The sequence below is a fragment of the Oryctolagus cuniculus genome, chromosome 3 (assembly GCF_051225735.1).
Source record: "Oryctolagus cuniculus isolate XC-2025 breed Fujian yellow rabbit chromosome 3, ASM5122573v1, whole genome shotgun sequence".
Taxonomy (NCBI): Eukaryota; Metazoa; Chordata; class Mammalia; order Lagomorpha; family Leporidae; genus Oryctolagus; species Oryctolagus cuniculus.
The window spans coordinates 165,418,323-165,432,595 of NC_142869.1; the positions used below are offsets into that span (position 1 = coordinate 165,418,323).

Sequence of the window (14,273 nt, forward strand, 5' to 3'; positions counted from 1 at the left end):
TGATGAGAGAAAATTCAAGGGACCAGCATATGGCACAGCCAGTTAAGCCACCACTCATCTCACATCAGAAGGCCAGTGCCAGTCCCAGCTGCTGCACGTCCCATGCAACTTCCTGCTAATGTGCCTGGGAAGGCAGCAGAAGATGGCCCAAGTGCTTGTGCCGCTTCCACACATATGGGAGACCAGGGTGGAATTTCTGACTCCTGCCTTTGGCCTGGCTTACACTTGGCTGTTGTGGTCATTTGGGGAGTGACCCAGTGGATGGAAGATATTTCTCTTTTTTTCTCCCTCTCTCCCTCTTCTTCTCTTTCTGTTACTCTGCCTTTCAAATAATGGCTTTTTTTGAGAAATGAATGTCTTTTTAAACAAAAAAGAAAGAAAATTCAGGTTTAATGTCTTGATCCACTGAGACACCCCATCTAACAGAAAGCCTTATCAGGGGAAGGATCTTGAGAGTAGATGTTTCTGTTTATTCTTTTATCTCTTAGCCCATTCCCTCTAATATTGTGGTGTATATTGGACTTTTTTTCAGAAATGCCTGCACTGATGGCTTTGAGAAAGAGAGCTCAAGGAGAAAAGCCCTTGGCTGGAGCCAAAATTGTGGGTTGCACACACATCACTGCTCAAACCGCTGTGAGTCTTTTTCCTTTCTCCTTATAACAACAATAGTTAATAATTGCTACCAGCTACTGAAGCTCACCACATGCCAAGCACCAAGTTAAGAACTTAACAAGTTTTAGTTCATTAATCCTCATAATGGCCCACGAAGTAGGTATTCCTGTTTCCATTTTATACATGAGGAAGCCGAGGCTCAGAGTAAAGTAATTTGTCCAAGGTTATACAGGTTATAAGTCACAGAATCAAGATTTGAACCTCAACGTAGCAAGACACACAGGCTTGTGTTTTCTCTATTAAACCAAATTTCTTCCCCTTCTCTTCCCTTCCAGTGACGTTTCCACAAAGCAGTCTTGGGTATTACACTGCTTTCAGTTACAAACGAGAGGAAGCCTGGTTCACGTGACTTACACTTGCAGACATTCATTAAGTGAGGTGGCTGGAAGTCCAACAGGAAGGTGGATTTCAGATGCAGGATCTCAGAGCTCCAATTGTATCCCTCTGGGTTTCTGTTGGTGTTGCCTCCTTGGGGTGCTGACTTCATCCTTCATGGTTACAGCTATTCTAGTTATCACAGATTGACCTGCAAAGGAAGGGGGACTATTTCGTCCCCTCTTTGAAGAGCAAAGAAACCGTTTCGAGAAGTCTGTATTGCGTGTGATTGAGCAGAAGTGGATCACGTGCTTGTGTTCCACCAGTCCCAGCAGGGACACTGGCCTCACCGTGATTGTCTTCGACCTCATCAGATTGAGTGTCTAATCCAAAAAATGTTACAGTGCCCCTGAATTATCCTGAAATGAAATTCAGATATATCGAGGTACATAGAGTGTTTCTTAAAAATCAATATAAAACCTTAAGAGAAATATGAAGGAGGAATAAAGGGAAGGTAATTTTTAATAAAATAATTTTCAGTATATAAGTGCTTGGACACTACTGTAATAGAATAATCAGATCTTTATACTCCTACAAATGTACTAACTACAAACGTAGTTAAACAGAAATGCGTCATTGGTTTCCAAGCATCAGAGCAACCTTGCCAAATTATATGATTCTCTGAAGCAAACAACTTTTTGTAAATCTCTGAACACTAGAAAGTGTGAGTTTTTTCCTGATTGGCACAGTTGTTGTAATCCTGGAAAGAAGTTGGTATTTTATATTAAAATCAAAAATACTTTTTGTTAACATGGAGGGTAATCTCAGTTAATTCCAAACAGGTTTTTCACCCATGTGAACTTTCATTGGAACATTTAAAAAAAATTTTTTTTGACAGGCAGAGTGGACAGAGACAGAGACAGAGAGAAAGGTCTTCCTTTGCCGTTGGTTCACCCCACAGTGGCCACTGCGGCCGGCGCGCTGCGCTGATCTGAAGCCAGGAGCCAGGTGCTTCCTCCTGGTCTCCCATGCGGGTGCAGGGCCCAAGCACTTGGGCCATCCTCCACTGCACTCCTGGGCCACAACAGAGAGCTGGACTGGAAGAGGAGTAACCAGGACAGAACCGGCGCCCCGACCGGGACTAGAACCTGGTGTGCTGGCGCCGCAAGGCGGAGGATTAGCCTATTGAGCCGTGGCATCTGCCAACATTTAAAAATTAAGATCAGCTGTGACACAAGTTTTTGTTGTAAAACGGTCCTGTACTTTGAAAATGTGCAGGTCCGCGATCTTGCCCTACAAGCCAGCAGCATGCCCCTCCCGACTGTTGTGACAGCCAGAAATGCCCCCGCCATTTCCCAAGTCTCCTCCTTTGGGTCATCCTTATGGTAGGTGCCGAGTTGCCGACTGTAACAAGACCACTACAGGCTCATCAGCATATTGAGGCATGGTCTGGAGTCTTATGGGACTCATCGGATGTGGGTCATCTGTATGGCTAGACCGGCTATTCCAGGGTTGGCTCTCCTGGAGCACAACTGTGCTTTCATGGTCACGTTCCTGAGTGAGGACCATAGTGATTCGTCAGCATGCAGGCAGCTCCCCTAGCAAATCCACTGTGAGACTATAAATTCTCTGAGGAAAAGAGTATCTTGACTGCCTGCAATTAACATAACAAATTGAAAAGCTGTCTATTTTTGGAGATACAGTCTAATGAATCAAGGCAGAAACACTCTTGAAACCTTTTTTGGGCCTCTTCAGTCAGGGACATGAGACCTTGGCGTGATGGCTTAAAATAGTAAGTGCTTCCCCACTGTCTCAGGTTGCTGAATTATATCTAGTTTGTTTTTGAAAAACCCCAGGCTCGCTAAACATGACCTCCCTCCAGGGTCCCTTCTCTGTCTTTTTTCTTTGTCCTGTATGGATTAATCACAATCAGTTTATCACGTTTAGTAATATTTTATTGTTTCTACCCCAAATTTTTCTTTTTCTTTAAAGGATAAAGAAATTTTGCTTTGTCATTTTTTAATCTCTATTTTATTTCTCGGATTACCAAACAAGTTCAGTTTATAATATTCAAACATTATCACCATTTATAATATAGAAAGACAGGCTCCTATAACCCCATACTCCAGAAATAACTATCATAATAAATGGTTTCCTGCCGTGTTTCTAATAGACACGAGTCTATTTATATTTTTAATGTGTTTCCATAGTCCTTCTGACCTGATTCCATTACTATTCCGTCTAAATGGTAATGATCTGAAGTCAGGTTAAACCAGCCTCTAAGCTCTATCCTCCCCCTACCCCTGCTTGCCTTTGCTCCTATTTAAGCGTCCTTCTTTTTTATTAAAAAAAAAATGCTTTTTATTTGAAAGACAGAGGAACACACACAGCTTTTCTATCTGCTGCTTCACTCCACAAACACCTACAAGAACCAGCGCTGGGGGGCCAGTGCTGTAGCACTGTGGATTAAAGTCCCGGCCTGTGGCGCTAGCATTCCATGTGGGCGCCGGTTCAAGTCCCAGCTGCTCCTCTTCCAATCCAGCTCTCTGCTATGGCCTGGGAAAACAGTAGAGGATGGCCCAAGTCTTTGGGCCCCTGTACCCATGTGGAAGGCCTGGAGGAAGCTCCTGGCTTCGGATCAGCTCAGCTCTGGCCATTGCGGCCACTGGGAGAGTGAACCAGCAGATGGAAGGCCTCTTTCTCTCTGGCTCTACCTCTCTGTGTAACTCTGTCTTTCAAATAAATGAAATAAATCTTTAAAAAAAAGAAGAAGAACCAATGCTGGACTGGGGTGACACTTGGAGCCCAGAGCTTAGTCCAGGTCTCCCAGGTGGGTGACAGGGACCCCTGTAACTGAGCCGCCTCCTGCTGCCTTCCAGGGTGTGCATAAGCAGAAAGCCAAAAGCAGAAGCAGAGCTGGGATTGAAACCCAAGCAGTGCAGTATGTGGTCAGGCGCCCCTGGCAGCTTCTTGATGGCTGTGCTTACTGCCCACCCTGAGTGTCATTCTCCTGCTTGACAGGTTAGGAATTCTGGATGTCGGAATTCAGAAATTCTTTAAAATGAGAAATAAAATAAGAGGGAAACAGTAGGACTAGAAACTAAAAGATAACGTGGGCTAGAAATTAATACACATGAGAAAAAACAATTTATGAATAGTTCTGCTGTTTAACTATGTGGTCTTGGATAATTACTTAGCCTAAATCAGTGGAGTTTTTTAGAACATATTTTTAATTCAAATTTTTATTAAGTGAAAAAAATATTTTAAAATACAAAGAAAAATTATTATATTTTTGACAGGCAGAGTGGACAGTGAGAGAGAGAGAGAGAAAGGTCTTCCTTTTGCCGTTGGTTCACCCTCCAATGGCCGCCACGGCCAGCACGCTGTGGCCGGCGCACCGCGCTGATCTGATGGCAGGAGCCAGGTGCTTCTCCTGGTCTCCCATGCAGGTGCAGGGCCCAGGCACTTCGGCCATCCTCCACTGCACTCCCTGGCCACAGCAGAGAGCTGGCCTGGAAGAGGGGCAACCGGGACAGAATCCGGTGCCCCGACCGGGACTAGAACCCGGGGTGCTGGTGCCGCAAGGCAGAGGATTAGCCTAGTGAGCCACGGCGCCGGCCAAGAAAAATTATTAGTACCTTGAGTTAACCACTGTTAGGACATTTTAAAGCAAGCTGTGAATGAAAGATTTATTCCTATTAAAATAGCTCATAGCCGGCGCCGTGGCTCAATAGGCTAATCCTCCACCTTGTGGCGCCGGCACACCGGGTTCTAGTCCCGGTTGGGGCGCCGGATTCTGTCCCGGTTGCCCCTCTTCCAGGCCAGCTCTCTGCTATGGCCAGGGAGTGCAGTGGAGGATGGCCCAGGTGCTTGGGCCCTGCACCCCATGGGAGACCAGGAAAAGCACCTGGATCCTGGCTCCTGCCATCGGATCAGCGCGGTGCGCCGGCTGCAGCGGCGGCCATTGGAGGGTGAACCAACGGCAAAGGAAGACCTTTCTCTCTGTCTCGCTCTCTCACTGTCCACTCTGCCTGTCAAAAATAAAAAAAAAAAATAAATAAATAAATAAATAAAAATAAAATAGCTCATAAAGTATACATTTGGATTGGTGGTTAAGATGCCCACTTCCCACGTTGGAGTACCTGAGACTGATACCCAGCTCTGGCTCCTGACTCCAACTTACTACTCATGCAGATCCTGGGAGGCAGCCATGATGACTCAAGCAACTGAGTTCCTGCCACTCATCTGAGAGACTCTGGTTGAGTTCCTGCCTCCCAATTTCAGCCTGACCCTGGCCCAGTCCGAGCCATTTCAGGCATCTGGGAAGTGAACCAGTAGATGGAATCAATCAATCTCTCTCTCTCTCTCTCTCATTCTCAAGTTTTATTTAAAACATTTAAAAATAAATAAAATAATTTTCAATTAAAGCAGTAGGAGGACACACTGCCTCCTTAAAAAGAATCGTATCTACATCTTCTATGTTGATGTAAGAATAAACCAGGGGGCTGGTGTAGTGGCACAGCAAGTGAAGTCACCACCTGCAATGCAGACATTCCGTGTGAGTGCTGATTTGTGTCCCCAGCTGCTCTGCTTCTGATTCAGCTCCCTGCTAATGTGCCTGGAAAGCAGTGGAAAATGGCCTAATTTCTTGGGCCCCAGCACCCATGTGGGAGAACCAGAGGGTGTTCCAGGTTCATGTCTTCAGCCTGGTCGAGCCCCAACTATGGTGGGCATTTGAGGAATGAACCAATGGATGGAAGATCTCTCTCTTGCTCTCTGTCACTCTGCCTTTCAAATAAATAAATAATTTTAAAGATTTACTTATTTATTTGAAAGAGTGACACAGAGAGAAATTTTCCATTTGCTGGTTCACTCCCCAGATGGCTGCAACAGCCAGGGCTGGGCCAAGCTGAAGCCAGGAACCAGGAACTCAACCAGTTCTCCCACATGGGTGATACGACCCCAGACATTTGGACCGTCTTCTGCTGCTCTTCCCAGGCCATTAGTGTTAGGTTTGGAATAGCTCGGGATCCTCGCCTTTTGTACCCCCAGAAAAGAGAGATAGAAGAGACAGTGCTGACCTCCAATAGACAGGTTGCTTTATTGAAGCAAAGAGGGGCAACTGTCTGTTCTTGCAAAGAGTCTGTGCAGCGCACATGGGGCTGGATTTTTATATGGCTGGAGAGGAAATCTGCCGCCACTGGTGGGAGTTAGGGGGCTTGCAGCTGGCAGGAAGTAGGGAGTATGGGGCTTTTAGAAGCCCCTGGGAACTCTCCTCTTACCTGTTTCACAAGCTGCCTTGTACAGCTTATCTGTTTTGCCAGTTGCTTTGCAAGGAGTCTGGGGGGTGTTGAGCTTGGTTCCTGCACCAAGGGTCTCAACAAAAAGGGAAGACACGGGGTGGGGCAAGGCAGGGAGGCTGGAGCAATATGCCCTTTAATTAGCAGGGAGCTGAATCAGAAGCGGAGCAGCCAGGACACATATGGGAGGCTGCCGTCGCAGGCAGCAGCTTTACCCAGATGCCACAGTGCCTGCCCCAAATAAAATTTTTTTAAAAAGTAAATTGGGGGAAGGGCCAGCACTGTGGCACAGTGGGTTAAAGCCCTGGCCTGAAGAACCAGCATCCCATATGGGTGCCAGTTCTAGTCCCGGCTGCTCCTCTTCCGATCCAGCTCTCTGCTGTGGTCTGGGAAGGCAGTAGATGGCTCAAGTCCTTGGGCCCCTGCACCTAGGTGGGAGACCCGGAAGAAGCTCCTGGCTTCAGATCGGCGCAGCTCCGGCCGTTGCAGTCATCTGGGGAGTGAACCAGCAGATGGAAGACCTCTCTCTCTGTCTCTACCTCTCTCTGTAACTCCATCTTTCAAATAAATAAAATAAATCTTTAAAAAAAAAAAGTAAATTGGGGGGCCGGTGCTGTGGTAGGCTAAGCCGCTGCCTGTAGAGCTGGCATCCCAAATGGGCACCAGTTCATGTCCCAGTTGTTCCTATTTTCATCCAGCTCTCTGCTATGGCCTGGGAAAGCAGTAGCGAATGGCTCAAGTGCTTGGGCCCCACATGGGAGACCTGGAAGAAGCTCCTGGCTTCAGATCAACCCAGCTGTAGCCATTGTGGCCATCTGGGGAGCGAACCAGCGGATGGAAGATCTTTGTCTCTGTCTCTCTCTAACTCTGCCTCTCAAATAACTAAATAAAACCTTTTCTAAAAAAAAATAAATTGGAATCAAATAAGAAGATAGGAAATTTTTACAATAATATTTAAAAATTTGAAATAATGCAGATTTACAAAAAGACTGCAACTACAGGTAACTTTTTCTGCACATTGAGGACAATTGCCAACCCAATGCTTTTTTATCCCTGCCTTAGTTCTTTCTTGCTGCTGTAACACAGTACTTTGAACTTGGTGATTTATAAGCAATAGAAATGAATTGCTCACAGCTCTGGAGGCTGGGAAGTCCCAGGTGAAGACCCCTGTAGTTCCATGCCTGGTGAGGAGCTGGTCCTTATGGGTGAAAGGGGCAGGCAGGCTCCCGCAGGGCTCTTGCACAAGGGCACTAATCCCATTCACAAGGACAAACTCTCACAACCTGTTCCCCTTCCAAAGGCCTCACCTCAAACATCATCACCTTGGCCATTAGGTTTCAAAATGAATTTTGGGAGGCACATGCATTCCAACCATAACAACCCCCAATTACTTCTAGGTATATTTTCTTTTCTTTTTTATTTTTATTACTTTTTTTTAAAGATCCATACATTTATTTGAAACTCAGAGTTACAGAGTGAGAGGGAAAGACAGAGAAATCATTCATCCACTGGTTCATTCCCCAGGTGACCACAACGGCCAGGGCTGGGCTAGGCCTCAGCCAGGAGCTTCATCAAGGTCTCCCACGTGGGTGGCAGGGGCCCAAACACTTGGGTTATCTTCTACTGCTTTTTCCAGGAAAATTAGGAGGGCGCTGAATCAGAAGTAGAACAGCTGGCGTCCCACAAGGCACAAACTGGCGCCCGTAAGGGAAGCCAGCCGTCAAGGCAGTGGTTTTACCTGCTAGGCCACAGTGCTGACCCCTGTACATTTTCTACAAACAAGCACAGAGTATAGCTATCAAAATTAGCATTAATTTATTATTACCATTTAATCCGTAGATCTAATTTGAGTTTCACTAGCTGTCCTAATAGTATTTTTTTTTTATAAAAAAGGAATTCAGTCCATTGTTATGTCATATTTAATTGCCACATCGTGTTAGTCTTTTTTGGTCTGAAACAGTTTCTTAGTCTTTGACTACAGTTGACTTCTTTTGCATAAAGTCTTCAATCTGAATGATTCTAACGCTTCCTCAGTTTTAGATTTAGACTGTATGTCTGTGATAGGGTTGTCATACAAGTGACGCTGCATTTTTCTCACTGAATCCTATTAACATGTGATTTCTTCTTATCCCATGACTATTTCTGTTGTTTTTGATCACTTGATTGAGATGGTGTCTTCCAGGCTTTTCTACTTCAAAAGTATTTTTCATCTTTGAAGTTAATAAGCTTTTTGGTGAAGAAATTCTAACAAACTGCAGATATTCTGTTCTTCATAAAAAGTTCATTTTTGGGGGGTCAGAGTTGTGGCATAACGAGTTAAGCCACCTCCTGTGACTCTGGCATCCCACATGGGCACTGTTTCAAGTCCCAGCTGCTATTCTACTTCCAATTCATCTCCCTGCTAATGTGCCTGGGAAAGCAGTGGAAAATGGCCCAAGTCCTTAGGCCTCTGCACCCACATGGGAGACCTGGAGGAAGGTCCTGACTCCTGGCTTTGGCCTGGTCCAGTCCCAGCCATTGTGGGCATTTGGGGAGTGAACCAGTGAATGGAAGATATCTCTCTCTCTGGTTCTTCCTCTCTCTCTCTCTCTCTGTAACTCTGCCTTTCAAATAAATAAAAAATAAATCATTAAAAATTTTCTTTTATTTGAAAGAATGACTGAGAGAGAGAGTGAAGGAGAGACAAAGAAAGAGATCTTCCATTTGCTGGTCCACTCCCCAACTTGGCACAACAGCTAGGACTAGGAAAGCCTGAAGCCAGGAGCCTGGAACTCCATCTGGGTCTCCCACGTGGATAGCACGAGCCCAAGCACTTGGGTCATCTTCTGCTGCCGTCCCAGGTGCAGGGAGCTGGATCAGAAGTGGAGCAGAGAGGACTCAGACTGGTGCTCCTGTATGGGATGCCAGCGTGGCAGGCAGCAGCTTAACCTGCTGCACCACAACACTGGCCCCATTGATCAAATTATTTATCCATTCATTTTTATGTGTATGGAACCATTGCTTCCTCTTTTTGTTTGTTTTTAGGATCTAGTTCATTATTTCAAAGTCAGTTTCAGAGAGAGTGCTTTGTAAATTATCCAGCTTTGTCTTATTGTTAAAGTAGAAGCTTCTCTTTCCATATCCTAACTGCCTCTGAAATCCTTGGTTTAATTAAATCTTGCAGGAAAGCCCAACGTGTTAACCACAGAGCTTAGCTGGAGCCCCTTCCCATGCCTCCGCAGCCCTTGCCTTCCATCGGAATACTGAAGAGGCTTTGCAGAGCACGATTTGAAAAGCACTCATCTAAGTTATTTCTGAAGTACCTTCTCATTGTCAAACATGCAAACTCAGTCTTCCTGACCAGTTGTCTGGACCAGGCTTGCTTATACCCCTTGTTCTTTCTGTTTATCACAGGTGCTTATGGAAACCCTGGGTGCTCTAGGGGCGCAGTGTCGATGGGCTGCCTGCAACATCTACTCCACTCTCAACGAAGTGGCTGCTGCTCTCGCAGAAAGTGGTAAGATCTTTTGCATATTCTTTATGTCCTCAGCTAAAGTAAGTCTCCACAAAGTTGTATTTTTTCAATATAAATCTTTATGGGAGATTGATAGTATAAAGGAGCCATCTTAGAAGAAATGGATCTTGGGCCAGCGTGGCATAGCAGGTAAAGCTGCTGCCTACAGTGCTGGCATCCCATATGGGCACAGCTCCCTGCTCGTGGCCTGGGAAGAGCAGCAGAAGATAGCCCAAGTGCTTAGGCCGCTGTCACCCACAGGGGAGACCTGGAAGAAGCTCCTGACTCCTGGCTTTGGTCTGGCCCAGTCCTGGCCATTGCAGCTATCTGGGGAGTGAATCAGCAGATGGAAGATCTCCCTCTCTGTCTTTCCCTCTCTCTCTGTAACTCTGACTTTCAAATAAGTAAAAAAGTAAGTCTTTAAAAAAGAAGAAGAAATAGATCTCTATTCTTTATTTTAAAACTTTTTATTTATTTTCATTTTTTGAAAGGCAGAGGGACAGAGATTTTCCACCCTCTGGGTTTTGTTGTTGTTGTTGTTTGTTTATTTTTTAAGATTTACTTATTTACTTGAAAGGCAGACTTCTAGAGAGGCAGAAACAGAGAGAAAGAGAAAGATATCTTCTATCCACTGGTTCATTCCCCAACTGGCTGCAGTGGCTGGAGCTGAGCTGATCTGAAGCCAGGAGCCAGGAGCTTCTTCCAGGTCTCCCACATGGGTTCAGAGGCCCAAGGACTTGGGCCATCTTCCACAGATGATGCAGAGAGCCGAATCAGAAGTAGAACAGCCGGGAATTGAACCAACACCTCTATGGGATGCTGGCACTGCAGGTGGTGGCTCTACCCACTGTGCCATAGCGCCAGCCCCTCCACCCCCTGGTTTACTCCTCTAATGTCTACAACAACCAGGGCTGAGCCAGAATGAAGCTAGGAAACTGAACTCAATCCAGGTCTCCCACGTGGCTGGCAGGGATCCGAGTATTGGAGCCATCATCTGCTGCCTCCCAGGGTGTGCGTTGTTGGGACGCTGGATTGGAAGCAGGGTGGCCAGGACTCTAACCAGGCACTCCCATATGGGATGACATACCCTGCACATGACTACCCCCTGGGTCCCTGTGTTTTGGTTTATTTATTTGGTTGGTAGGTTGGGTTTTTTTCAGATTTATTTTATTTATCTAAAAAAGCAGAATGACAGAGAGGGAATGTCAGAGAAGGAGATTTTTCCGTCAGCTGGTTTACTCCCTGAATGACTGCAATGGCCAGGGTTGGGCCAGGCCAAAGCCAGGAGCCTGGAACTCCATCCAGGACTCCCACGTGGATGGCAGGGACCCAGTACTAGAGCCATCTTCTGCTGCTCTCCTAGGCGCAGTAGCAGGGAGCTAGTTCACAGCTTTTCTTGTTTTTCCCTGTTTTGAGGCTTAGCCTCTGGGCTATGTATACGACTCAACTTTTAAGCATGCGCAGTTGTTTAGTTGGCAGACCCTGTGGAGTCTGGTGTCTGACCAGGTCTAGAACCTTCAGGCATATTGCTTCTCTGAGTTTTGGGGTTTTTCTAATTTAAAAAATGGAAATAATACCTATTTTATAGGGTTGATAGGATTAAAACACATTTAAAATGAGGCCTAGGTGCTCACTGTGTTAGGGAGTGTGTATTTGAAAGCAGGCCTCTGCTTCTCAGGTGCGTTAGCAGGGAGCTAGATGGGAAGTGGAGCAACTGGGACTCTAACCAGGCACTCCAATGTGGAGTGGTGGTGTCGCAGGCTGTGCCACAGTGCCGGTCCTGGATCTCCATTCTTGATGAGTTTGTTTTCTTGGGCTGATGTTGAGTATAATCTGGTTAACTTTGCTGTTTTTTACAGTTGGGCAGCATCTATCTATGTCTAATATTCCGTTACTAGTTAATCTTTTGCTTTGACTGACAAAAAGTAGCACTACTACTCCCTGAACACTACTCATTGTCGAAGGTAATACGGATTAAAGAAGCAAATACCTGAGCTACAGTTTTACGGCCCTGCTGATTTTCCGGCACATGGTTTGCCCTGATTTAATGTTTGGTGTTTCTGCTTCAGCAGTACAGAGGACTTGACCTGACAGATTAATATTTGATTGCAACATCCACTGAGTCTTGAAAGACAAGAGAAATAGAGAAATTTGGACTTTGCCAGCTTCTTACCTCACTCTCTGGCAGCACAGCACAGACCAGGGTACCAAACACTTGCTTCAAACCTTCTGCAGCATACCAGCAAAACCCTAGAGTATGCTGTGCTCTTTCTGCTAGCACTCTCAACATTTCATTTGTTCTTTCATTTATATTCATTCATTCACTTATAAAATTTTACTGATGTCTCTATGATAGAAGTGTTTTAAGGGGCCAGTGCTGTGTCATAGTGGGTAAAGCCGCTGCCTGCACTGCCGACACCCCCTTTGGGGCTGGTTCGAGTCCTGGCCACCCTGCTTCCTATCCAGCTCTCTGCTATGGTCTGGAAAGCAGTAGAAGATGGCCCAAGTCCTTGGGTCCCTGCACCCACATGGGAGACCCAAGGGAAGTTCCTGGCTCCTGACTTTGGATCAGCCCAGCTCCATCCATTGCCACCATTTGGGGTGTGAACCCCAATTTGAATGCCTTTCAAATAAAATAAATAGATCTTTTTTAAAAAAAAACTTTAAATATTAAATCTGTAGCTTAATCACTTGTACAGATACATTCATTTCCTGTTTTCTCTTTTCAACAAATGCTTATAGACCTACTTTAAGAGGGCTAAGGAAAAATGAGATAATATCTTTACCCTTGGAATTTTCTATTTTAGTTGAGGACATAACATATATATAAAATAATGAGACAAATGCCATGACAGATCATATTCAGTATATTAAAATGGTGCTTAGAAAAGTTCTGATTCCTTGAGATTCCTCTTTCCACTGGTTTAATAAGGTCGCAGGAGGACCATGACCTGTAACTGAGCTATGAAGTGTGGCAACATCTTAGCAGATAGAGAAGAGTCTAAGAGTGTTCTTAATGGGGGGAATAGAATGACCGAAGTATAGAAGCAAGAAAAATCAGTGTCATTAAATGAATATGGAAATGGCAGGAATGCCAGTTTGACTAGATCAAGAAGTACTTATTTCTGGTTTCTTCTTTTTCCCTTTATTTTATTATTATTATATTTTTTGGAGATTTATTTAGGGGCTGGTATCATGGCATAGAGGGTTGAGCTGCTACCTGCGATGCAGTATCCCTTATAGGCGCTGGTTTATGTCCCAGCTGCTCCATTTCTGATCCAACTGCCTGCTAGTGGCCTGGGAAAAGCAGCAAAAGATGGCCCAATAAATATTTATTTGAAATTCAGAGTTATAGAAAAAGAGGAAGAGACAGAGAGAAAGATCTTCCATCTCATGGTTCACTCCCCTAAATGGCTGCAATGGCTAGGGCTGGGCCAGGCCCAAGCCAGGAGCCTGGAACTCCATCCAAATCTCCCATGAGGATGCAGGGACCAAAGCACTTGGGCCGTCTTCCACTGCTTTCCCAGGCACATTAGCAAGGCCTGGATCAGAAGTGGAGCAACCAGGACACAAACTGGTGCCCATATGGGATGCTGGCATTGCAGGCAGTGACTTAATCTAGTATGCCACAACACCAGTCCCAAGTCATATTTTTAGAAACCTTCACATTCTGTCCATTTTGCTTGTCCCTTTTGGGCTAAGCAGAGCAGAACTGCCATCAAAGACAAAGGACTGTGTAAAGGGCTGAAAGCGATGCTAATCAATAAAGTCAATCCAGGGGCTGGTGCTGTGGTATAGAAGGTAAAGCCGCTGCCTGCAATGCCGGCATCCCATATGGCTGCCAGTTCAAGTCCTGGCTGCTCCACTTCCTGTCCAGCTCTCTGCTGTGGCCTGGGAAAGCAGTAGAAGATGGCCCAAGACCTTGAGCCCCCGCACCCACGTGGGAGACCCTGAGGAAGCGCCTGGCTTCTGACTTTGGAATGGGTGCAGCTCCAGCCGTTGGGGCCATTTGGGGAGTGAACCAGCGGTTGGGAGATCTCTCTCTGCCTTTGCCTCTGCCTCTCTGTAACTCTTCCTTTCAAATAAATAAATAGATGTTTATAAAGTCAATGCAAGGAAAATACAAAATGAGCAAGTCTGAAATTGCGGAGCAGCTTCTTGCCAAATTTGGGAGTCAGCCCTTTTCTTAGTCTTTAATGATTTCTCTGTATTTTTGTTTCTTAGGATTTCCTGTCTTTGCCTGGAAAGGAGAGTCAGAAGATGACTTTTGGTGGTGCATTGATAGATGTGTGAATGTGGAGGGCTGGCAGCCAAACATGGTGGGTCACGTTTCTGCTAACCCAGCTCTGAAGGGGCCAGGGGTCACCGTGGGAAGCGGATACGGCCTAGGAGAGTGTTTCCCAACATGAAGGAAGGAAAATGGCTCCATTTATATTTGTTATACCTGGGTTTCCAGCAAACCTGGATGCTTGTGCTTCGGCTACCCCAAGATT

The 14,273-nt window shown here is 45.7% G+C and overlaps 1 protein-coding gene across 10 annotated transcripts in view; it reads left to right on the forward strand.

Moving 5' to 3' along the window:
* Positions 1 to 14,273, forward strand: part of AHCYL2 (adenosylhomocysteinase like 2) — a 226,754-nt gene that overhangs the window by 176,011 nt on the left and 36,470 nt on the right. For all 10 annotated transcript variants that reach the window (XM_008258209.5, XM_008258210.5, XM_089328570.1 and 7 more), the window contains exons 4-6: positions 533 to 633; positions 9,681 to 9,783; positions 14,005 to 14,099. In XM_008258209.5, coding sequence (XP_008256431.4) covers positions 533 to 633; positions 9,681 to 9,783; positions 14,005 to 14,099 — 299 coding nt within the window. The remainder of the gene's footprint in view (positions 1 to 532; positions 634 to 9,680; positions 9,784 to 14,004; positions 14,100 to 14,273) is intronic.